The sequence below is a fragment of the Mauremys reevesii genome, linkage group 25, assembly GCF_016161935.1.
Source record: "Mauremys reevesii isolate NIE-2019 linkage group 25, ASM1616193v1, whole genome shotgun sequence".
Lineage (NCBI taxonomy): Eukaryota > Metazoa > Chordata > Testudines > Geoemydidae > Mauremys > Mauremys reevesii.
This window is the reverse complement of record NC_052647.1, coordinates 15,438,922-15,463,831: the sequence shown is the minus strand read 5'-3', so window position 1 is coordinate 15,463,831 and position 24,910 is coordinate 15,438,922. Positions and strand designations below refer to the sequence as shown.

At 49.7% G+C, this 24,910-nt stretch overlaps 2 protein-coding genes across 5 annotated transcripts in view; both read right to left on the bottom strand.

The window, feature by feature from the left end:
• SPATS2 (spermatogenesis associated serine rich 2) overlaps positions 1-16,148 on the bottom strand; it is a 39,710-nt gene extending 23,562 nt beyond the window's left edge. Inside the window, exons 1-2 of one of the 4 annotated variants that reach the window (XM_039514411.1) lie at positions 16,032-16,148; positions 6,770-7,049 (exon numbers count right to left, since the gene is read on the bottom strand). In XM_039514411.1, coding sequence (XP_039370345.1) covers positions 6,770-6,794 — 25 coding nt within the window. In that variant the 5' untranslated portion in view covers positions 6,795-7,049; positions 16,032-16,148. Of the gene's footprint in view, positions 1-6,769; positions 7,050-15,902 lie in introns of all 4 variants that reach the window. The other 3 variants (XM_039514413.1, XM_039514412.1, XM_039514410.1) reach the window with 3 other exon arrangements.
• Positions 16,149-18,132: 1,984 nt separating this feature from the next.
• Positions 18,133-21,230, bottom strand: DNAJC22 (DnaJ heat shock protein family (Hsp40) member C22). Its single transcript, XM_039513796.1, has 3 exons — positions 21,147-21,230; positions 19,679-20,643; positions 18,133-19,025 (listed from the first exon to the last, which is right to left on the bottom strand). The coding sequence occupies exons 2-3, from the start codon at positions 20,516-20,518 to the stop codon at positions 18,846-18,848; spliced, it is 1,020 nt and encodes a 339-aa protein (XP_039369730.1). The 5' UTR covers positions 20,519-20,643; positions 21,147-21,230; the 3' UTR covers positions 18,133-18,845.
• Between the last annotated feature and the right edge of the window lie 3,680 nt (positions 21,231-24,910).

The window sequence follows — 24,910 nt, the reverse complement described above, 5'->3', positions numbered from 1 at the left end:
CCTCTTCTTGAGGAATACACTGAGCTTTTAATTTGGCAGCAGGCTGCATTTCCAGTGTATGAACACACGTTCATGTGGAGACGGAGGGTTGGAACAGAACAGCACTAAAAAAATTAATATTTTAAAAGGTTTCATGTTCTCCCCAATAATCTAGCTACGAGGAAACAGGATAGAGAATCTCTGTACACTAATTCGTGCTGCTAGAGTGCCTACAATGTTAGCCATTGCAGACAGCCGAGACCTACCCAAATATGTGAAGATGGCATTTCGACTCTAAAGCCAGATGTTTCAAACCTGACAGTTAGTCCCAAGGTAAAACTCCCATAAGACGTAGGGACCTTAAGAGCACAGTGCTTCCTTTCCAGGAGACAGGTAGAAACCATTCCAAAACATCTCTAATTACTCCTCCAGTTATTACCTACTGATTCAATTTAGCAGTCACTGGCTCTCTACAACTCACAAGTGACAGTAAGTCACAGCTGGCAATTTTAACCCAAGCCCTGCACATCGTTTTGAATTAGCAAGTAATGCAGCAAGAGAAGAGGGAAAACCTTGCTGTCTTCAGCAGGCTGAAACCTAAGAAATAAACCGTAATTTAACCAGCAGAATTTTCACTTCACCCCATGTAGTTCCCATCTGCAGTTGGAAAACGACAGCAAATTAAATTACAACTGCACATTTCCAGCTACTTTTCTAAAGACAATGCTGTTAATACTCCAATACACAGAGTGTTATAGTATAAAAATATCCAGCAACTTCTTACTCCACTGTTCCCCTCTGTGCAGCATCTCTTCATGTCAAATCTGTTGACTTTACTTACAAGCCAAGTTTTACTCCTGTCAATGACAGAGGAGCACGTTGGAAACTTTTATCCCTTGTGCATCATCAACAAAGCTACCAGTAAAGTTCTGAGCTGCAGAATCTACTGCCTATGTCAGGGGCAGAAAGAACTCTGCTGAATTATTCTGATCACAAGTTCAAATTCACAGAATGGGCAGTTTAAAAAGTGGTCTTGATTTATAAATTGAAAAATATTGCTAATGAAGGTCACCAAGAGAAAATTAATAGGAGTCCCCCATAATTTGATTGTCACGTTCCTGCATAAACTTTGAACTCTTTCCAGAGTGCTGCAGCTTTATTGACACGTCTGCCTTTGGCTCTCATACCAAGCAAGAGCCTCTGTTTCGCTCTACTCCCAACCCGACGGGAACCACCGAGGTGATGTGCATTAGTGGGGGCCGGCTGGAAAATGAAGGTGAAGGAAAGAGCTTGGCAATACAAATAATGATGCTATTATTTCAGGCAGCAATGAATCAGCAGAACCACCAAACTACCCAACATATTTACTCAGACAGTTAGCACCAAGAGTGCCTTTCCTTTGAATCTCTAAGCAGTTCCATAGGGAATAAGTTAGTCAGAAGTTTAAATGAAGCATACGGTATAACCCAGATACAGTCCTACATCTGGATACAAGAAACTACATTGCAAACGGAGATGCTAGGACTGCATTGGGGTGCAGTGGTTGCTTTGCAGTAGATATCTTTCAGTAAAAAGTTATAATTAATACAGCATTATGCAAAAGATACAAAGTGAATATATGCCAATACTTTGCATGCAAACTTTCAAAAGATTTTAAAAATATCCTTCCGAATAGTTCAGAGGAAAATTCTACTCTCTGGTGCTTCAATGAGGAGAAACAGATGGGCCCATGATTTGGTTTCAAAACTGCTGCGTTATTAAAAATAGTTACAGCTCCTCTTACAAATCTTTCAATAGTTCTCGCTGAGGTTTTGTTATAAAGCAGAGGTGGCTTTTTTGAGGGAAAAGATGCATCAAAATACCCGAGAATAAAAATACTCCCTCACTAGCCAGGTTTTTTTATTTTTAAACAAAGTAGTTAAAATCGCTGTTGACTAAGTTAAGGCTATAAAACAAAACAATTAAAGATCTGATTGAAAATTCAGTCCAAGTTCAAACATCTCTATTGACTCTGACCCTGTAGCCCTGCTTGCTGTCCACATCTATGTTCCTCATTCCTTTACTCCTCTGTAGGCACTTTGTGTGTCCCCAATACTCTTCTGTAGGCTCTCCACATGATCACCTGCTACAAACCCAGCCGGGGCTCCTCATGTAGGCAACTGAAGCAGGCTTCCCATATTCAGTAAGGGACCTGCAGGTCCCCACAATTAAAGTTTCTCACAGATAACTGCTTTCCCTGCCCCTTTCCAATACTCCCTATCTAGCTAGGTTAATTCCCCTCTTCTATCTCCAGATTAATTTTTCTCTTCAAGTTTGTTCATCAGTTTAATTGTGCAGCATTGTTGCTAGCGGTGAAATTTAGTAATCAAATCATTCATGACACAGTATTTCAGCCCCTGACTGTCTATCATTTTGATACAGCATTTTAAAGTTATCCAAGATTATCCTATGCAGTAATCTTCCCCAAGAACGCTAATCTCTCTCAGAGTCCTTCTATAGATAAATCCTGACTTAAGGACCAGATCCTTCTGGCAGAAGACCATTTCAATGTAGAAGCTCACATGAAAATCCTTGGAGAACAAGAACTCCTTTCTTCAGGTAAAAAGCTTTCATTGTGAAATCCAGTCACATTAAAATGTTCATTGATAAAATAATTCTACGGCAGCAGACAAGTCAGTTCAAAATAAATACTTAGAAAATTGACAGGATGTTTCAAAGAGGTAAATTTGTCAAAAGGGCGTAAGTGCCTTAAGGAGCCTACATCTGATTTTCAAAAGCGACTAAGGCACTTGAGCCTAAATCGCACTGAAAGTTACTGGCATTTTGTCTCTTCACTGCCTAAGTCACTTTGGCTCTTCAGTGCCAAAAATCACTTTTAAAGATGAGCATTAAGCATTTTTTAAAGCGTTACCCAAAGTTCTTAAACATTTACATAACAATATTTTGAAGTTCTATTGTTCAAGTAATTTGAGTTATAACAATCCTCTCTCCAAAACAGTAGTTTGCAAAAGGTTTGGGAAATATTAGCAGTAAACCCAAAATTCCTTGACCAATTTCCTTCAACTGTTCAGAAAATGTACTAAGATTCAAATCACAAGGATTTATTTTAAAGAAAGTCTGAAGAGTATCCACAAGGCTTACAATCGAAATCTTATTACATCCTTAACTATAAAACTGCTACCAATCCATCCACCAAAAGTCTGAATAATAATTAACAATTACCTCGGCAGTGTATCTTCTACAATAAAGAGGACAGGCATAAGATAGATACAAGAACAAGGGAAGCAAGGTCTAGAGAGAAAAGGAATAGAGGAGGAAGTTTATTTCCACCAGGAACAGTTATTATCTGGAATAAAGCTACTTAAATCATTACAATGAAGAGTCAAAGTATGTAAGCAAAAAGACAACGGCTAATTCAAAAGAAGAAATGGACCTAACAACATACCTGTTATTCTAAATGACCCTATATGTATATATGGAATATCTCTCCACACCAAAGAGCTCCAGCAGTGCCCAAGGCAATATCAGTTTGCTAGAGGTAACTGTTATACTTTGGAACACAGGATGTGACAATATCAAGTGTGGACAGCTGGGTGTGAAACTAAACCAGATGGCTATTTGCATATTTCCGTGGTCTGTGAAAGAAATGCACTTGTGTACCTTTTGTGGCGATTATAGATGCTACATGTTATGCAAAAGCCATATTAAATGTAGGCAACAAAAACCTATTTTAGTGTCATTTGCAGAGGCAGATACAACTGGCAGGTCAAAATGTGCATGTGTAAAATGTAAAGCTACTTCATTCAGTTCATGGCAAATCTAGGTATAGTTAGATGCTAGATTAAGTATTATGTGACTGTTGTGCCCAAAGAAGGTTGCCCAACACACTAGAAAGTCTTTTATCTGGACTTGGTAAGGAAGCAGGATGGTGGTGGGGGTCACAGTATGATATTGTTCATAAATATTCATTTGAGATACGAAGAGCAAACAAAACCCATAACGTACATAAAAAAAGATTTTCATAAAAAAAGGTTTAATAGGTAACAGTAGTCCCAATGAGATCAAAATTAAGTACCTGCATAAGTGTTTGTAGGATCAGGGCTTTATTTAAAAAAACAAATATCAGTTTCAACCACCATGATAAAACTAGTAATTATTTTCTTTGTCTGGGATAAATTAGGTATTCAATTTTGCAAATTTTTTTGTTTGTTTAAGATTACAGTTTTGCCTGAACTGCCAAATTAATAGGAAAACCAGGAAGGTTTATATAAATTTCAGAGACAGAATAAAAGCTTCATTTCCCTGAGTAAAAATTATTTGGCACTATTACTTTGCAATAAGGCACTCCAATGAAGAACAGCAGGAGTTCACTCTTCCATAAATTATGGAAATGGTATAAAAATCCATTAAAATATAAAAAACAAAACACACCAGCTCATCACCAACTGATTTTAATATCTTCATAAATTAGTGCTGACTTTACCATGCGCCTGTTAGTCATCTATTTCTCCACTGACCTTTGTTCTCTGGGATACAAACAAATCCTGTTACAGAAATACAAAACTATACCGTCGCAGAATGGCAAGTGGGGTAATCATTGCAAATGAGATGTCACTCACTAGTATAAACCATGCAGTTGTGGTATCTATTTCCAGACATTACAGCGGAGCCTACTAATGCGACCATAATTAATGCAGTATTAGCATTTAAAACACCCTGGAAAAAATCATGTACTCTAGAAATAACATTTAGGCCTAAGTCAGAAGTTGTCAGATTTTTTCGTAGGGTGGACCACATCTGTCATTGCACTCTAAGAGCTGGCAACAGGGAGAGCCAGCCAGGATGGGAAACTGCTGTAGGATAAAGCTTGGTATGTAAGCCAGACTCTCAAAGACCAAACCATAACCTTTGAGGGCCACAGCCAGGGAGCAAGTCTTTCAAGTACAGTTGGCTACTCAACAGTGGTGAATTGTCCATGTTTATTGTACTTTTGGATCCCATGTCAAAGACATCATATTTAAATGGTCTCTGGTTTGAATCCAGATCAGGGAAGTGGTGACCACAAGGCGGCCTCACACACCATCTGGCATCTGTTCAATGTCTATAAAACAGCTAAGTGGTTTCAAACTGATTCCTAGTGGGTAGGTGCCCACAGCCACAATCACAACTGGTGCCCTTGTTTAAAAGTTCCAGCGGATGACCGAATCCATGTAGAATTATAAATAGTAGGCTCATGAAAAAACCCACACACTTAGGACATCTAGCCTAGTCCCTGAACTTTGGCATGGAAACCAAACTGCTTTCCCACTCCCAGAAGTGATCCCTAGGCCAAGGGGGAAGTGTGTCTTACAAAGGCAGTATGAGGAAACTTGCATGGTCATTGCCATTTCTTTGGAGAGAGGACATCAGTTTATCCTGTCGTCAACCCAGAACCTTTCATTAGCTCTAACATGGACAAAAACTTTTGTCTAGAAGTTGGTCTAAACACTTATACAAGAAGCTGGAAAAAAATAGCAGAAATACTGGAAGGGTCATTCAACTTACACACACACACACATATATATATATATATTTATCAGACCTCTGTCCAAACATCTTTACTTGTAACCCTAAGACCCTGTTCTTGCAATGCTTCGTGTGCAGATGGACCCTGCAATTGCACGGAACTCCATTTCCTTTATGCAGACACAGAGGTTTGCCTGTGTGCACACCACTGCAGGATCAGGGCCTAAAATTGTTACGACTGAAATAGATTAGAGACAAAGTTATGTTCCTCTAGGATTTCAGCTTGTTTACTTTGCGCATTTGACAGCATGCTGTAGCTAGTCAGTCCCACCGTTTCCCTGTTGTCTTTCACAGAGCAAGAAGAGAAACATTTCAAAAAACAGGGCAGCAATTTTAAAGACAAAAACTGTCAGGATGGCTTGGAGGCAGGTGTGGTACCTGAGATGAATTTTAATATTTTTTTAAACGCACTAGATTCCAACTTGACAGTATCCCTTTAACTCTGAGATGTTATGATGCATATATAGTCATTCTTCACAAGTATTTTAATGGCACACAGAGCATATGACAAAGACACTGTCATGCCACTTCTGGAGTGAAAGAATGATCATACAAAATGCTAATGACCAGAGAATGCCCATAGCTTCATCAAGTCCAATGTGTGCTATGGACATCTATTCAAACTCAAAAAGAACAAGAGTACTTGTGGCACCTCAGAGACTAACAAATTTATTTTAGCATAAGCTTTCGTGGGCTACAGCTCAAAGTGAGCTGTAGCCCACGAAAGCTTATGCTGAAATAAATTTGTTAGTCTCTGAGGTGCCACAAGTACTCCTGTTCTTTTTGCGAATACAGACTAACATGGCTGCTACTCTGAAACCTATTCAAACTCACACATGCAACAGCAAAACAGTATCCCCACAGGCGATTATTTTGGTTCTGGTAGATCACAGCTATCAACCCAATTCTCTGATCTTATTTCCATACAGGCTGATTGCAAATACGGTGCAATATTCACACTGCAGTGGAATTGCCTGAAATCAGATGCTATCTGCATGAACAACTGAAGTGTTAATAGAAGCAAGACAAAAACATGAATTATATGGAGTCCACTAAAGTAATGGGGACAAGCTGACAAGTTCTGTTATCAGATTTGGAAGGGACAGGGAGAGCAATTATCCTCCAAAGTTGTCAAAGTTTTTACAAACTGATCGCTTCAGAACCAATAACCATATTAACTGATGCATGATCCAGACAAGAATGCTTCATTCACAAGTAATCTTACCTTTCTGATTTTGTTTCTTAGACATCCCTGCGTATTTGTTTTTATGGGCAATTAATTATGTGAGGGGAAAAAATAGTCCTCTCCCTTGAATAATGTGGCTGACAGCTGCCGTCTTGTATCAAACAGGAAATGGCAAATATCTGGTATGGACGGCAAATGGGAGCTAGAGTCGTCAGAAATTCTGCTGACTGAACAGCAAAGCAGTCTAGGCTCCTTCCTCCCAACACCAACTTCTCAGGATGCCTGAAGGTAGTAGCTCACATTGTCCTTTTCACAGATTCTAGAAGTAAAAAACAAAACAAAAAAACAAGAAAGGAATTAAGTTAGAAAACTCTCGCTGTATTAGCCATGTCTGTAGAGCAACTCTCATAGGCTACTGGGCTTTTCTGGGTAATGCTTTTTAAAAATAAGATTTATGTTGCTTAAAGGGCACTGTAAAACTACCGGTAAAAAAAAGAAAATCTAAACACAAAGCAGCAAGGTCTCTAAAGACTTTGCCCTGCCTTTCAGCAATCTTGCACTTCTGGAATTCAGAGTCAGTGTAGCCTTTACAAGACAATTTTATTGAAGCACAAAAGCATTACGGCCAATTTATGACCCATTATAAAAACAGCTGTCTAAACTGATAGTAGCATGGAGATTACATTTCTGTATGCAGGGTTCATTGTGCAAGGGACTAAGAGCCCGAATTCCTATATTAGACAATAAAATTTAGCAGAACTTTCATTCAGGAATCTCTCTTCATATTAAGTAGTGTTAGCATGTTCAGTTTGAGCAGGGCACAGCATTACTTTGCTCTGATTTTTCTCTAACCACACCCATAGTTTCTGTTACTTTCTTTCAGCAAAGAACATGACAGCAATTGACTAAAGCAGGAATAGTTCTCACTCCGCATTCCATTGTTTTTAATTTGAAGAACTGAAGGGGTCAGTTATGTTACTGTTCTTGCTCCCATTAATTAGTGCAGGAGCCTTGATAGCAGTCACCACAGTCAGGCGTGACAGGCGAAACAAAGAACAATAAAGTACTTCCTCTCCCCCCGCCCCCCCCCCAAAAAAAAGACTAATAAGGAGTTCTCTGCTACTGTAAATTGACACAGCTCTGCGGAGCCAGCTGGCCCGCTAAAACCTTACAGCCACATTCAGAAGGAAATGTAAAAACTCAGTGAAGAGCAGATAGTAAACCCCTGCTTAGGCATGTGTGCTAAAGACATTCCTGGGATATGGTTTACACATCTACGGAAAAAAATGAGGAGTCCTTGTGGCACCTTAGAGACTAAAAGATGTATTTGGGCATAAGCTTTTGTGGGCTAGAACCCACTTCATCAAAGCCCACGAAAGCTTATGCCCAAATAAATGTGCCACAAGGACTCCTAGGTTTTTTTGCTGATACAGACTAACATGGCTACCACTGAAACCTGTCACCACATCTAGGGAACGCAGCAACACTACATAATACAAGAAACTAGTAACACTGGCCAACTGAACTTTAGCAGATTCCTACTACACAGGTGCTTACACAAATGTATTTGATTTATAAATGAAGTATTTGCTATAACTAAAACTTTCCAAGCTAAACTATACAAGTGTTCAAAACACTTTTTACTTCTAGTCACGGAATTCAAACACACTCTTTACAATCATGAGACATACGCTCTAAGATACAGAGGAAGCTGCTAGAATACAATCAAGGCTCAGTGTATTTTGAAAGCTGCATGCATAAGAGAGCCCTTTTACCTGTCAGCAAAGCTCTTGGAAGGAAGAAAGGAAGGAATACAAACTCCTGTCTTGCTGCCTTCAGCTCTTGGAATTAAATAACAATTGGTTAGGTTCTGGTGCCTTGAGGCACACCCCATCCATTAAATTTGGAGTGTGTCAAATGAAATTCAGAAAATAAAATGAGATCCTCACAAAAGCCAGGAAATTTAGTGAAGGACTAAATCTTCAATATTTGGATAGAACAAGGGAACCAGATGAACTTTTTCCTACTGCCAGGAGCTTCAGAAAAATCATTGCTTGCAGAAACACTCTCAATGCTTAAACAGCTGTGCTCTGGATCATACCAGTACGTGTAAGTTTCATTTCCCCACCCTCCTGCCTGCTCCCTGGCTGTGAGCAGGCAGTACACTGTAAATGATACAAGGAACCTGCTGTTGGAAATGCTACAACTGAATTGCTGTGGATTTCAAGATAATTCCTGTTCAGGCGAAGGAATGTGGTATATATACACACTTGTGATCACAGAACTAGTACCCAGAATTTGTGTAGGATCTTTCAGGAACATAGCGATAATGTAAAGTCTAATGCAACATTTACTTTCAGAAAAAACAGCTTCTGAAATTCAGAGTAGTCTGTGAAAATACCCAGGCAATTTTAAATACAGAAGCAACATTTTATCTATAACGCTTGACCAGAGGCGAATTAGGGGTTTGTGGGGCCCTCAAAGCAAATAGGAGCTCCCACACTCTGATCCGGCTCCGCAGTGCTCCGCTGAGCAGGCAGAGTGCGTATGGGCACCCATTTTTCCAGGGGCCCACGCCCTATTGGCTCAGTATTTAATCCGCCACTGCACCTGACGGTCCCTTTAAGTGAATCTCCTTGCTTTATGGGATTGTCTTAACCTTGATTTTTTTTTTTAAACAGTACTTTTGACTGTGGATTTTCTATAAATGCAAATTCCTGGACAGTAAATAGCTAGAGAGATGCCTCATTCAGACAAAATATGGTAGCAATACTTTTAAATAGCCTAATGTATTATATATTGCTCTTCTCCAATGCCTTTTATCTGAGGATCTCAAAGCACTTTGCAAAAGGTAAGCCTCTCCAACTGTGAGGTAAATTATGTCTTCATTTCAAAGAGAAAAATAATTGCAGTAATTAAGTCTTGGAAAAAACAAAGGCATTTACCAGCAATTATAAGTTATTCTTTACCAAGCCTGACAATATCATATAAGTGATACTCTAGAACATAAGAACGGCCGTACCGGGTCAGACCAAAGGTCCATCTAGCCCAGTATCTGTCTACCGACAGTGGCCAATGCCAGGTGCCCCAGAGGGAGTGAACCTAACAGGCAATGATCAAGTGATCTCTCTCCTGCCATCCATCTCCATCCTCTGACGAACAGAGGCTAGGGACACCATTCTTACCCATCCTGGCTAATAGCCACCATGAATTTATCCAGCTCCCTTTTAAACATTGTTATAGTCCTAGCCTTCACAACCTCCTCAGGTAAGGAGTTCCACAAGTTGACTGTGCGCTGCATGAAGAACTTCCTTTTATTTGTTTTAAACCTGCTACCTATTAATTTCATTTGGTGACCCCTAGTTCTTGTATTATGGGAATAAGTAAATAACTTTTCCTTATCCACTTTCTCAACATCACTCATGATTTTATATACCTCTATCATATCCCCCCTTAGTCTTCTCTTTTCCAAGCTGAAGAGTCCTAGCCTCTTTAATCTTTCCTCGTATGGGACCCTCTCCAAACCCCTAATCATTTTAGTTGCCCTTTTCTGAACCAAAGGAATATAGCCATTGATCAATCTGATAAGCATTAAATGGCTGGCTATTATATTCTCGAGGATGGAATCAATAGTACATTATCAAATGAAACTGCCAGGGTGGAAACATAACTTGGACAATAGGAAGCAACTTCAGCTTATGTTAATATTCAGTTTCATAAAGTTGTGCAACATTCACAACCAGACGCCTTGTAAATAACTGACCAGCAGGGAAATTGCAACATGGTTGTTAGATGAAAGGCTTAGATAAATCACTTTTGTTTTTAAAAACAAAGTGGAAGCATCTTTTAAATTCCAAGACCGGTAAAATAACCAAAGGGTAGTATAAGTTACAAAAAATTGCAAAGGATAGTGTATTTAGTCAGAAAAGATATCCCAACATCTAAGACATTAGGTATGGTATATTTCAATAAAATCTGTATAAAACAAATATTAACCTTTAAAAACAGTAAGAAAATTTAAAAAAATGAATTAATATCTGATTTGTTGGATTTTAAATAACTTCATTATTAAATTTAAATCCACAGACTATGTAGGACCTATAAAGGAAAAACTACAATAATTTGTGCTCCTTTTTCTGGCTCTGGAGCAATTAAGCTGTTCCCAGAGCTGTGCACTCACTTAGCTGATTACATAACATAGGATGTGAAAAAGAAATTAGCGTTTCTAAAGTAGCTTGAAATTTACAAGTAAAAAAACCACAACGTTTTCCAAACGGAATAACAAGATGAGCAGGGATATATTTTCAAGCTTCTTTATGCCTTTATTGTAGGAAGTACCAATTTTAAAATATACTCATCCATAGTCTCTTTTAAGAATACTATGATAATAGTCTAGGACTGAGCTAGTGAGTTAAAATACTGACTATCTAATATCAGAGGGGTAGCCGTGTTAGTCTGGATCTGTAAAAAGCGACAGAGTCCTGTGGCACCTTATAGACTAACAGAAGTACTGGAGCATAAGCTTTCGTGGGTGAATATCCACCTAGTCTATAAGGTGCCACAGGACTCTTCATAGCTATCTAATGTTTGCTGGAAGAAAAAGTATCTACCTGCTGAAAGCTTTGTATGGGTTATCTATTAAATAAGCTACAAAAGTTGCTTCTGCTGCTGCTATCCTGAAGCCTAAAGGACAAGTCTGCTACTTAGAAGGATTTTTGCCATTTTCATGCTGGGATTTCAAACAAGTAGTGGGTTTTTTTCCTCTTGAGCTTAAACAACATAATTTGTGCTATACAGTAGCATCTGGCTAATTGGCTTTTGAGTAAAGTAGTCCCTTACCAAGCTATTTTAATCTTGTTGATCAAGCACACGGAAGTCTCTGTGATTCTACACACAATACCATTTCACTAGGATAAATCTTTCCATTTGTAATTTATAATCATTCACAAGAAGAAACTCTTTCCAAGATACCAGGATGACTACCATCAGCAAAGGCCTCAAAAAACAAAGATGTTTATCCAAAATATTATGCACCCTGCCTTTGTAACACATACACATGGACACAGGATTAAAGATCAGTTAAGTCCCATGTACTAGAAGTGCCCCCAAATTAACCTAGGAATCCAAAGTATCGTATTTTGTCTTACCACAAACAATACTTAGAGCCGTAACAGGTTTCATATACCTGCTAGGGGTAGGAATAGCGAGAATAATTAAGAATACTTTAAAAAACCCTTAAAGTTTTCTTTTTTGTTGTGTCCCTGCAAAAAACCCTGCCTCCCAGCTGAGAGCATTCACTTTATTTGTCAGCCTGCACTGGATCTCCGACACTTCCTCTTTAAGCGAAAGCCAAAAAAGCCATAGAATTCCAACTGCCAGCATCATGAAAGCTTGACACAGGCCTCCGTCATTCCTCTTCGAAGACTTTTAGCTTTTCCGCTCCAGAAGAGATTTAAACCTGGTTCACAGGCTAGTGAGCCCAGATGGCCCCCATCACACACTAAACTTTACGTGTTCAATGTTTTGATAATAGCAGGTTAGCTTTGGTATCTCCTGTCAGAAGAGGGAACAGAATATGCCCAGGAATACTGGAACAATTTGTGTAGTGGAGGTTCTGAGAGCCACTGAACTAAGCTGTCAACCCTACATATGATGGAAACCACTTCAAGCCAGGGGTGCGGCAGTGCCCCCAGTTTCAGCACCCACGAATATGCCAGACAGTGGTAAAAGCTATTAGAAAAGCATGACAGGAACTGATTTTTGAATCTATACAATCAGGTTCCAGAAGCTTATCAAAGAAAAAAGGCACATTTAATACACAGTGCTATTAACAACTTGACATGAAGAGGAAGGGAGAGGTAGAGGGGAATTTTTATGCTCTCTGGCCACCTTGGTTTTCTGAGCACAGTGTCAAAGTGTCTCCAATACCAATGACCCCAGCGGAATCTCTGTTCGCATAAAGCAGCTTTTTTCCCCTGCCCCAGACTAATCCTTTGATGTTTCTAGGAGAGGAAAGCAAAATCATTTTGTAAAAAACAATCTTTTCCTACTATCCCATTCAAACTTTTATTCAAGATTTTTCCAAATCGAACATATCTTGCTCTAACCAGTTCATTATTCTGTACAAGAATGAACTGAATATTTAAACAGAGATGTCACTGTCTATAGTCTCCTTAAATCCACACCTGTATTGTTTTTTCAATTAAAGCATTATGACGAGCACAAGCTAAGCATTACATATTCTAGAACATACATACCTCTTACAATCTAGTTTTATATGGTCTTGCACCTTAGAGAAGTGAAAATGCAAACACTGCTCAGAACACACTGATTATTTGTTGCACAAACACACAACATGTGTGCACATGTAGATGCAGTATACAGAGGTAAAAAGCAAAAGACAACCATTTTACTTTTCCACAAATTTCAGACCACCACACCACCCACCAGCAGACTGCATTAGTTAATGCCAGATTATACCGTGTTTTACACAACTGTATAGTGAATGGATACCATTCAATGCAGGATTGTTCTTATAAGACTTTCAATATTTAAAAAAAAAATGCTGTAGTCTAGTGACTAGTCACAGAACTGGAAGCAAGAACTCCCAAATTCCAATCCCAGCGCTACCACTAATGTGCTGTGTGGCCTTGGGAAAGTCACTTCACTTCCATGCGCCTACTGTAATGTGGGGATAATTCACATCTGTTGCAAAGTGTTTGTATTGGTGTAAAGTGCTGAGTATTACTCTGGTCTTCAACTGTTTCGTTCCAAGCTCTTTGGTCCTGAGGGAGGTATGTGTGCCACACAGACAGTGTAATCAGGCCCTGTACAGAAAGAGACCCTCATGCTCTACCAGCCATTCTGGATGGGCCTGCATCCAGCCCAGCTTGGCCGGAAAAACAATTTGGCCACATGAGAGGAGACAAAGACATTGCATATTCATGTGAGAAGAGGAGACAAGAATAGATAAGGAGGAGTTGAGTAAAGGGAGCAGAGACTAGCAGATATTTCTTTACTCTTCATTCTATAAAACCTTCCATTAAAGATCTCAAAGCACTTTGAAAACATTAAATAAATTTCAAGACTGTCCCCCAAGAAGTAATAATGGATATGAGCTGTTTGCTCTTTAGATGCAGCTTGTTCAAATAGACACACACGAGTTTCTCTCTTTTGTTTGTTAAACCACCACGATTACTTTCAAATAGCTTTCTGGGTCTGAAAGACACAAAAATAAGATTTTTGTTCGACATTGATCTATAGAAGGATTTTTTTTTTAAATGAGCTGGTGTCTTTCTGGCTAGTCTTTCAACATAATCTGTAAAAAAAATTCTTTTAAAAAGTTCAGATAGCATCAGAAGAAAAGAAATTCATGGAAGACATGCAAAAAGGACTTACTGGAAGTCTCAGAAAATGTATGCTGTTAGAGCTCATGCCTTAACTGAAGGGGCAAAGGTGTTGAATCTTTAAGATCTCCTAAATTACATAGGGGTTAACAACAAACAAACAATGAATTTTAAGAAGTCCCACTTAAAGTTCCTTTCTCTCAGTTGCTCAGCTTTCACTCTCCTGGCTCTTGTGATATCAGTTTGAGTGGTCCAAGTCTATCAAAGAGTCATCCAACAGACAGTACTTGATATTTTAAACTTAAAAACAAGCAGATTTAAAAAAATCTCACACCTTCTTTGTATTAATAAAAATTTTATAAAAAACATGTCTATTCTCACTCCTTGCAGGTCACCACTTCCTTTGTCTTGAATCTAATTAGCCCCTTTTGCTTAGGGACTATACTGCAGTTATTCAGCAAAATCATAAAATAATTGAAAGCTACTTGAAAAGTAATCTACAACTCAATACACAAATCAACTCTCCCTCAAAAACAGAAGTATATGCTGGCAAACCCTTAACTACAGTGGCTCCAGCCACCACCACTACCGCTGTACATTTGTGATGCAGGACAAATTAGCTGACAGATATGTATTACTTCTGTGTGGATTGTGTCAAATGTTTTCCATCAAAATTGAGTTTTTGTCTAAACAAAAATTTTAGTGGAAAGTATGATTTCCTTGAACAAAATATTTATATTGGAAAAGAAGAGTTTTCTGTTTTCCGACTAAACAATTTTTCATCAGAAAACTGAAAACTTCATTTTTTCAGCTGTAAATTTAGACAAAACCAAAACATTTTGATTTTGTTGAAGTTTTCTATCAAAACCACAACATTTTACAGCCAGTGCTAAAAGTTACTAAACCAACCTGTAAAACATTCCCCCCCCACACACACAGCCGCCCAACAGATTCTTTATTAAATGTTACATGTTAAATGTTTGAATAGTCAGGGAAGCCATGCCAAAAACCTGCAGATTCCGAGCACCGAATCACAGTGTTACCTGCCTGTCTTCAGACATATTCCTGCTGCCTCATTCCCAGTCATCATTTGTTACTTGCAGGATAGTAACGCCTGCAGCCCCCAGGGGGGATCAGGACCCCATTGAAGTAGTTGTTGTATAAACACAAGACCCCCAAAGAGTTTACAGGCTGGGATGTAACCAGTGGGTGTAATATACAGACACAGGGAGCAGGATGATGAGGGGAGCAGGACACTTGGCTGCGTGTGTGCCCCTGTGCAGTACAAATCACGAGTCCTTCGCCCTGACACAGCTGACACCAGTGATCTCCCCTTTTATGTTCTCCAGCCTGCTCTTGTACATCTCCCTCATCACCCCCGTTCAGCCATTCGCCCCAACTCCTCGCTGTGTCACCCCCCGTGTCCCCGCTCGCTGCTCTATCAGAGACCGCCCCAGACCGCCCCCCCGCACCGCTCCGCCTGCTCCCCCCATCGCCCCCTCCCTTCACTCCCCCACCCCCTCAGCTCTCTGCCCCCGCAGCTCCCCAGCCCCCTGGGCCCACCAGCCCCCTTCCACCTTCCTTCTCAGAGCCCCCCTCAGGGGACCCCCACAGGCGTTACCCCTTATTGCCCCCACCCCCCTCACTGCTCCGCCTGCTCCCCCCCACATCGCCCCCTCCCCTCAGCTCTCTGCCCCGCAGCTCCCCAACCCCTGGGCCCACCAGCCCCCGTCCACCTTCCTTCCCAGAGCCCCCCGCAGGGCCCCCACAGGCATTACCCCTTATTGCCCCCGCCCCCTCACTGCTCTTCCACCCCCCGCACTCACCCGCCTCCGCCGGGCCCGCGCTGCTCCCCTCACCCCCGCCGGCGCCGTGCCCGAGGCTGGGGCTGGGGCGGGCCCTGGCCGCGCGCGCAGGGAGCCAGACGCCGCCGCCGCCGCCACAACCCCCCTCACCGTCTCCTCAGGCCGCCGCTGCCAGGCACCGGGGAAGGGGGGGCGGGGCCGGGGCCCGCACCGACCCCGGCAAGAGCCTTCGAGCCCAACCAACCAACGGGAAAAGGGCTCGGGAGCCACCCAGCCAATGGCGAGCGCTAGAGACGGAAAACCAGCGCGCGGACAGCGAGGCCAACCAATGGCGGCACGGGACACCGAGCGCCGCAAGCCAATAAGGAGCGGCGAGGGGCCGATCCTAGTGCCACCGGCCAATAGGACAAGGAGAGGCTCCCTCGCGGAGCCGCCTGCGCGCTGCAGCCAATGGGCGAGCAGAGCGCTCGAGCCAATACGGGTAGCGAGGACGCCCCAGGAGAGGGGCGTGGCTAGAGACGGTCGAGGACCAATCCAACAGCGTCCAGGAGATACCTAGCTCCACCCCCTTTTCTCGCCGGCTAACGCCGAGGGGCGGGGCGGGGGAGCCGAGCTGAGCCGGAAATTGCCGAAGCCGCCGCCGCGGATCTGTCGGAAAGAGACGAGCTGGTTCCGGAAAGTGCCGAAGCTGGGAGCTGGCCTCAGCATCGATGTGCCAAGGCTGGAGCCGGTGGGGGCGGCTGCAGGGGACTCAAGGGTCACTGGTCCGAGGGGGCTCTGGGGTCACTGGTCCTGGGGGGCTCTGGGGTCACTAATCTGGGTGCCCCTGGGCTCTGGGGTCACTGGTCCAGGGGGGCTCTGGGGTCACTAATCTGGGTGCCCCTGGGCTCTGGGGTCACTGGTCTGGGGGGCCCTGGAGTCTGGGGTCACTGGTCCTGGGGGGCTCTGGGGTCATTTGTCCAGGGGGATCAGGGGTCACTAATCCGGGTGCCCTGGGCTTTGGGGTCACTGGTCTGGGGGGCCCTGGAGTCTGGGGGCCCTGGGGTCACTGCTTCCCCACCTCCAGGGTCCCAGCCTGTCCCATGCATGATGCCTACTCCCATGGGGGTCTCTTGGCTCGGGGGTTGCTGGCCACCCTTCTCCATGTCCCATGCAGAGGGCCTGGTCCCCACCCAGGCCCCATCTGGGCAGCTTTGGCTCTGGAGTCTCTGTTCTGTCAACGCCAGGGTCCCACATCCCAAATAGCATCCGCAGTGCCACGTTCTGCCCAGATTTTCCACCCACGGGGCCCCACCCCCGCCCTCCCCGACGCTGCCAGATCTGGACCACAGCAGGCCCTTCCTGTCCCAGGCTGGATGGGAACCAGTGACCCAGCAGCCAAAGGCTCCATCCCCTGGAGCCCACCACCCCTTCCCAGAACGTCTGACCCAGCCTGGCCCTAGACGCATCACAGCACAGGCCACCCCAAGCCCCACGCTCCTGCTGCCTTCTCTGGCCGGGATCTTTGGGTCTCCTCTTTCCACCTGCAGCCTGATGCCGACACCTACTGGGCGCCCAGGGCATCACAACGACGTCAAAAACCAAGGTACCGTTCCCACATTCGACCCCAAGCGCTTCGCTGGTGCTGTTTATTTGTAGGACAAACGGCCGGCGGGCCCAGCCCAGAGCAGAGCTCGGTGCTGGCCAAACGCAGGGTCAAAGCCAGTCCCCGCCCTCCACATCGGCTGCAGAGCTCGTGGCAGCGAAGTGCAGAGCCCCCAGGCCACCGCCGAGTTTGGTCCAATGGCAGCTGGCAGCGACGTGACGCTGTCGGTCCTTGGCCCCGCCATGCGTGGGGGCCGCTCGTTGGATCCGGCTGCACATGGACCCTGGCCTGTTGGATCAGTTCAGAAGGGCCCAGGAGCGGCTGGTAAATCAAAACCAGGGGCATGTTTGCCCAGCCAGTTAGAAAACTTTGCTGATGCAACTCCACCCCTACGTGCGAGCCACGGGGCTGGCCCTGACTGTGCTGGAGCTCAGCGGGGAGCGGGGTCAGCAGCGAAATGCAGCATGGCCAGTCCCTGCCCTGAAGCGCGTGCAGTCTAAACAGACAGGACAGACACAGAGTGGAAGGGAAACAGAGATCAAGCGACTTTCCCGAGAGGTTCAGTGGCAGAGCAAGGACTAGACCCATGTTCCTGGCTCCCATGCCAGTGCTCCAGCCACTAGGCTACACGACAGCCGTCAGAAATGACAAGGGAAAAACCCTGTTTTATAACACGCCCTGGGCCCGACCCACCGTCCATTGTTCTCAATGGGAGCGACAGGGTCCTGAGCACTTTTGGCCATTTCATTGAGGCTCTTCTGATCATTTGTCCCCCGTCCCTGGTTTCTGATGAGCCCCAGCCCATCTCGGCCACCTTCCATGCCTGGATCTCAAAGCACTTTGAAACCAGTCACCTCAAACCCCACCTGGGGACCAGGCACTAGGCCCCTTGCTCACGGAGAGGAGACATGGCTGGCACCACGTCACGCGATGACTCAGCAGCAGAGCTAGGAACAGCACCCAGGAGGGCTGGTGGCCAGTCCCCTTCTCACAGGCAACGAGTTGCCATCCAGAGAGCCACCTGCCCCCTCAGGAAGGGGAAAGCAGCACACCTGAAAGCCTCTCCCTTGCTGCCCTGTGCAATGTGCCAGCCCGGTGCCCTGTCCGTCCCTGCCGCAAGGTCAGGATTGAGGGGAACAGCTGAGGTTACTGCTGCTCAGCCAGACCGTTTCCCTTTGCACCTGGGTCGCTGTTTTGCATTTCACTCTGCTTGTGAGAGCAAACCCAGCCTGCTGAGTTTCACTTCCCGGTTCTCCTGCCCCTCCCCAAGAAGTGCTGGGGGGCTGGGTGGAGGAAGCAGGCACATTCTCCAAGGACTCTATTGCAAAGCTGTGGGAGGGGCACGGCAGCTTGGCCTCCCCCACAAAGGCTGCTGCCCGTCATGCAGGCTTGGCTTTTCTCGACTGCATGAGGCTCTCGTAGGCGGCCTGCACCTCGATGAACCGTCTCTCGGCCTCCTCCGCCCGGTGGCGGTTGTGATCCGGGTGCCAAAGTTTCACCAGCTCCCGGTAACTCTTGTGAATCTCCTCCACGGGGGCGCCGTCCCGGAGGCCCAAGACCTGAGGGGTTGCAAAGAGAAATGACCCCACTGGACTGGCAGCAGGGGAGGGATGCAGTGGGTCTCCCAGCTCTGGGGCCTTCCCCCTAGGGGATTGGGAGGGGAGATGGATCCAGACTGGGGACACTGGAGACCCAGGAAGTGCATCCTGCCTGGAGACTGGGCCTTGGCAAAGGATGGGCAGTGCAGGAGTTCCCCTGCAGGAGGCGGTCACGTGAGCCCGCTGGGAGCAGCGCAGCCCCTAGGGGGCGCTAGTGCTCGAGGTGGCCCCGAAGGTTCGGGAAGCCACGTGCTTCCATTCACGTGCGTTTGCTCCCCCTGGAACGTGAGTGTTGAACGACTCCCACCCCCACCAGCTTCATGCAAACCAGACTGGAAGCCGCTGCCCCCTCAGGTCCCCTGGTTTCCCTCCCAAACAGAGCTGGGGATGGATCCCAAGAGCCGTGGCCCCCGCTTTCCCCACTGCTCTAACCATTAACCCCCAGCACAGAGCGAGGAATAGAACCCAGGAGTCCTGGCTCCAATCACTAGCCCCCACCCCCGCTCTTACACTTCTCCTTTGTCCATGTTAACGCTAGTCCGCACCCTCGTGCTGTGACCTGGCGTCCCCGCGGACACCCTCCCTGCTCCCCCCTGGAGCCAGCAGCCCCCCACCTTGTACGCCAGCTGCTGCCGCTCACTCTGGAAGCTCTGCACAAACTCATAGACCTTCTCCCACTCCTGGAAGGAGCCGGCCCCGAAGCCTGCGCCCTCCGTCAGCAGCCTCCAGGCGCGGTAGGGCAGGAGGAGGAGCTGCTCCAGGAAGCTGCCCAGGGTCGGGAAGAAACGGAGCCACCCCAAAGCAGCGCCAATGGCGTCGGCCAGGGAGCGGGCGGTGGCGGCTGTGTTGCAGAAGGCGCAGTAGGCCAGCGGGGTGGTGAAAGCCAGGTAGGCCAGGCCCAGGTGGTACAGCCGGGCGCGCAGCGTCTCGCGGGGGCCCCGGCAGGGTTTGTAGCGCCGGCACTGCTGGGCGGTCACGCTGGCCGTCAGGCTGACGGGCAGGATGGCCAGGGCGCGGCCGTAGAAGACGGGGGAGGTGAGGAAGGCCGCCACCAGGGTGCTCCTGAGATCTGAGGTCTGGTCGCCCACGCTGGCCACCACGTGCACCCCCAGGCCCACGGCCAGCGGCAGGGCCAGCAGGTAGAAGCCAGCCAGGGAGGAGAGGCCGATCAGCGCCACCAGCCCGAAGTAGATCCCCACCAGGACCTGGCCGAAGAAGCGCACGGGGCTGAGGGCCGGGGGCTCCGGGCCGCGGGGCTGCGACTCCCGAGCGTCATTGGCTCGTGCCACCCAGCCGGGGAGGTGCCAGAACTCCCAGAGCCAGCCCACCCCGAAGCCCCCCAGCGTGAGCATCCACAGCAGGGCGTGGCTGTCCCGGCCCAGGTAGACGTGGTGCAGCCCGACGGGGCCCCCCAGCGCCCACAGGGCGTAGGTCACCAGGAGCCGCTTGGCCATCGGGCAGGAGGAGTGGAGGGGGGGTTGGCTCACATGGGCTCCAATGCCGGGCTGGGGGGGTGGGACATCACCCCGCTGCGATGCCCCCCGCTGGCTGCTGGCAGTTCTGCAGGTGTCCTGTCACCCTAGAGGATGGGGGGGGACAGATCATTGCACAGCACGGGGGGTGGGGGCAAAACTCCCTCCTCCCTTGTTACACAGCTGCCCCCCTTTGCCTGTGCCGAGAGGGGAGACAGGGGGGGAAGACAGAACAGCCCCGTGGCTCTGTGCCCTGGACTCCCTCCCTAGCCGGACACCTGGCCCCCCAGCACAGTAACTAGAGATGCCCCCTGCCCCCCCATCCAGGTGTGCTCAGTGCCCCGGCGTTCGCAGTCACCAGACCAGGTCCCTCTCCACCCCCCAGGTCCCCGGGAGCCCTCGTCCCACCCGGGATTGGGGCCGGCAGGGCAGGGGCGTGGAGACACCTAGATGTCCCCCACTGCTCTGGAGCCAGGGCCAGCGTGAGCTGGGACGGGGGCACCCAGAGCCTGCTAAGGCCAGGAGAACCGGGACAGTGAGCAGAATCCACCCGCCCCACACACAACCCCCGGCCCCATCCCAGAGCCACCCTGCAGCTGGGATCACGTACCTCTCTGCACGGGCCCCCGGCCGCAGGCTGCAGGGCGCGGAGGGGGCTGGGCCACCAGGACTTTGGTCCCCTGCTCCCCACGCCGGGTTAGACTTTGCCCAAGTCCCACGAGTCCGGGCGCTGACTCAGTGGGGCTTGGCGAGGGCTGGATTCTGGCTGCACCTAACACCCACTGGTCAAAGGGCACCGGCCTCCCCAGCAGCCTCTGCTGCCCCGGGGGTCTGCGGGGAGCGGAGAGGGCGTCAGTGAGGCCCCCTGGAAATGTCTGGTGGAAAGACAGAAAGACTCCTGACCCTCACTCCTCGCTAGGCGCTGCAGCCCTGCCCCAGGGCCTGAGCTGTGGGGCCAGCATGTCCCTCCCACCCCGCTCGGGGCCCAGGTTCGCTGCCGACCCCAGCTCCGACCTGGCTCTAAGCCCGTGAGGTTCGTTTCCTCCCACCCCGGGGCCCTGAGCCCTGCCCTGGTCTCGTGGGGCCGTGTGCTGGGGCGCCCCTGCACCTGACCTCTAACCACGGGGCTCCCGCACGCTGTCCCCGGCTCCGGGAGCCATCCGCCCCGCGGGGCCCGTGGGAATCCCCAGCCTCCGCTGCAGCGGGGAAACAGCAGATGGAGCTCCTTGCCTTCGAGAGTGAAGCCAGCATGGCGCCCCCCCCCCCCCCCCGCCACTCTCCATCTGCCCCCAGGTGTGGCGGAGCAGGAGCGGGCAGGACTGACCTGGGGCTGTCTGCATGGGGGAGGGGAGACGGTACCTGAGCCAGGAGGGGGGTGGGGCCAGGTGACACCTTTGCCCGGACAAAGGGAGAGGAGGGGGGAGGCTGGGTGAGTCGGCTGGAGGGGGTTTCAGTTTGGAGTGGTCTGGGGGAATGGAGGGAACCCCAAGGCTGGGGCTAAGCTCCCTGCCCCCCCAAGGGACCCGGCTGAGGGGTCCTGGTTGTACCTACAAGCCCTGCTTGGGGCTGGGATCCTGTCCTCTAATGAACCCTGCGTGTCACCGTCTGGCTGAGCGTCCCGGGGAATCGCAGGTGTCTGGAGGGGCCACACTCGGGCTCCATTGTGCTGCACACGCACAGCGAGGGGAAGTGACTCGCCCAGGGTCTGGGTGAGGGGCAGAGCCGGTCCCGCGTCCCTGTGCTGCGCACCGGCCGGAGGCAGGGGGTGAGGTCCCAGCCAGTGGGACGGGCAGGCGGAGTTTGAGAGAGGGCCCAGTGGGGCCGGGGGCTGGAGCGGGCTGTGTGTGTTTGGGTTTCCAGGGGGGGTGGGACTCAGTGCCCCCGGGTGTCACTGGTTAACGAGGGGAGGGGAGAGGGAGTTTGTTGGGACACGGGACCGGAGAGGGACTCAGGACCCCGGCCGATGGCCTGGAGGATGGAGACCCCAGTGACCGGTGACCTGATGACCCAGAGACCCAGCTCAGGAGTCGCAGCCGGTTCTGGCCAGTGGGAGGACGATGGGCTGCGGGGAGAGGACCCCGGTGACCTGACCAGTCGGCTCCAGCCAGAGGGGCCAGAGGACAGAAGAGGGGAGAGGGGGCCCAGTGACCCTGTTTCCCTGGAGAGAAGCCAATGGACAGAGGGGGCTTGGGGCCAGGGGTATCGGAGGCCCGGCTGGGAAGCAGGGGGGCTCGGGGCTGGAAAGGGGGAGCAGGCAGAGCCCACCTGGGTGCAGGGGGACTGGGATGTGCTGGGCTGGGGGAGGCCAGGCCTGAGGCCCTGAGAGTTTCCTGTGCTGGGTTCAACGCTCAATAAACCTCCTGTGTTACGCTGGGGGAGAGTCGCTCTGGGCTAGAGAACGGGGTGGGGGGGGCATTGTCCCCTTCGGGGGTGAGGAGGCCCCGGGGGTTCAGAGCGAGAGGACTCCCTGAGGGGCCCACGGCACAGACAGACGTGCTGAGGCTCAGGGAGGTGGAGGGGCCTGACCCCGGGAGAGAGTGGCCCCCCGAGAAGGGCTGTTGCACTGAAAGACCCCCCCCACGGACCGCACGGGGCCACGAGCGGGCACCACCTGTCAGTCCGTGACAGCCTGGCCCAGACAGACAGACAGACGTTGCCTGGCTAGAGCCTGGAGCAGGGCAGAGTTACCCAAGCCAAGGGCCCGGCCCGGGCTCCCCGGGTCCCAGCCCCACCGAGCAGTACCAGGGGGCAGGCTGCGAGATACGCTGGGAGATGGGGTGAGGAACCCCTCCCCTGGGGGCCTGATCCTGCGAAGGATCCATCTCGGATGCCAGGCGACTCTGGGGCATGTGGGCCCGATGCCCCCCCCCCATATGGGCCCCAATCCTGCAAAGTGCTGAGCACCCTCGATTGCGGGTGGGGGGGCAGACGGCTCCCACTGAGCCTCACATGCGGCTGGGCTGGGAATCGGGCCCTGGGCAGCGTCCCCTGCCAATCAATCCATCAGCCCCCCCGGTGGCCCCGGCCGGCGGATTTCCTAGGGTCTCTCAGCTCCTAGCAATGGCTCCCCGCCCCCCGTCCCGCTGCGCTGGCCCCCAGGCTCCTGTTTGCCGAGGCCAGCGGCAGCAGCGCCTCTATTTACATGGATTAGCAGGGAGCAGGCCGCCAATTTGCTCTAATTCATTATTAATCAGCCCAATCTCCAGCCTCGGCCTGCGCTGTTGACTTAGCCGCCTGCCGCTCGCCCCATGCAAATGGGATCCGTCCTTCGCCCATGGCGGGCGGGAGCCTTCAGTGCGAATTCTCTGATTTCACCCCCCCCCCGCAGGCTCCCAGTGGGACCTGGCGGCAGTTCCGGAGCCCGGGGGGAGTCAGACGCTGGGGTTGGGGGCTCGGGGCCTGGAACCCAAAGGTGTGAGGGGGGCGGGGAGGCAGGGCCAGCTGGCTCGGGGGGGGGGTCTAGTTACAGCGGAATCGGGAGCAGGTCCCTGGGGTGCTAGGCCCACCCCTGCCACCCAGCTGGTTGTGTGACCTTGGGGTGCACACGGTCCCTCTCCGTGCCTCCAGCTGGACGACGGGCTAGTCCCTGACCCCTCGCCCCCCACCTCTCCCCCTCATCCCCCCCAGCCTCTCAGCTGCTCCCACAGTGCCCCCCTCAAACCAGGCCCCACCCACCCCTCTGGCAGGGAACTAGCCGGAGCCCAGCTCGGCAGAGGAGGGGAAGGTGGGGGGAGGCGTCTCTCTCTCACCACAGCTCAACCTGGGGTGAGCAGGGGGCTAAAGAGCCATGGTGGGGTGGAGGGCCCTGAATGGACGGGGTGGGGTGGATAGAGCAGGGGAGGGGTGGATGACGTGGGGGGCACCGGGGGGCATGGAACAGGAGGGGGATGGAGTGGGGGTCCTGGGGGTGCATGGAGGGGGGGAATGGAGTGGGGGGGGCTGAAAAGCTTTGCCTTGTGGGGGGCAGACGTAAAGGGCAGATGAATATTCAAGGGGAGCCGGAGCGGCGGGTGCCAGGGGACCAGAGAACAGGGATTAGCGGGACTCGGCTGCCCGCCCCATGTGCTGCCATTAGGGGAGAGCGAGGGCACAGCTGGGCTGCAGCTGGGGGAGCCGGAGAGCTGTGCCCGGCTGGGAGTCAGGGCTCCCAGGCGTGGTTCCCAGTTCAGGCAGGGCAGGAACTGGGCGTCAGAGTCCTGAGCTCCCAGCAGTGGCGAATCCCCCCCCACAACCTGGGGGGCTGGGCCCTGAGCTCTGCAAACATGCCCAGCTCTGAGCTGGGGATTGCTCACGGGGAGCAGAGGGAGGCTGTGCGTATGGGGGGGCCATGGGGCGGGGGGGGCACAGGGGGTACCACTTTGGGGGGCTCCTGAG

Excerpts from the sequence above, each read along its gene's own strand:
- DNAJC22 (XM_039513796.1), bottom strand. The coding sequence starts at position 20,518 with ATGGCCAAGCGGCTCCTGGTGACCTACGCCCTGTGGGCGCTGGGGGGC. Across the intron at positions 19,026-19,678 it reads GGCAGCAGCTGGCGTACAAG|GTCTTGGGCCTCCGGGACGG; the intron begins GTGGGGGGCTGC and ends GCAACCCCTCAG.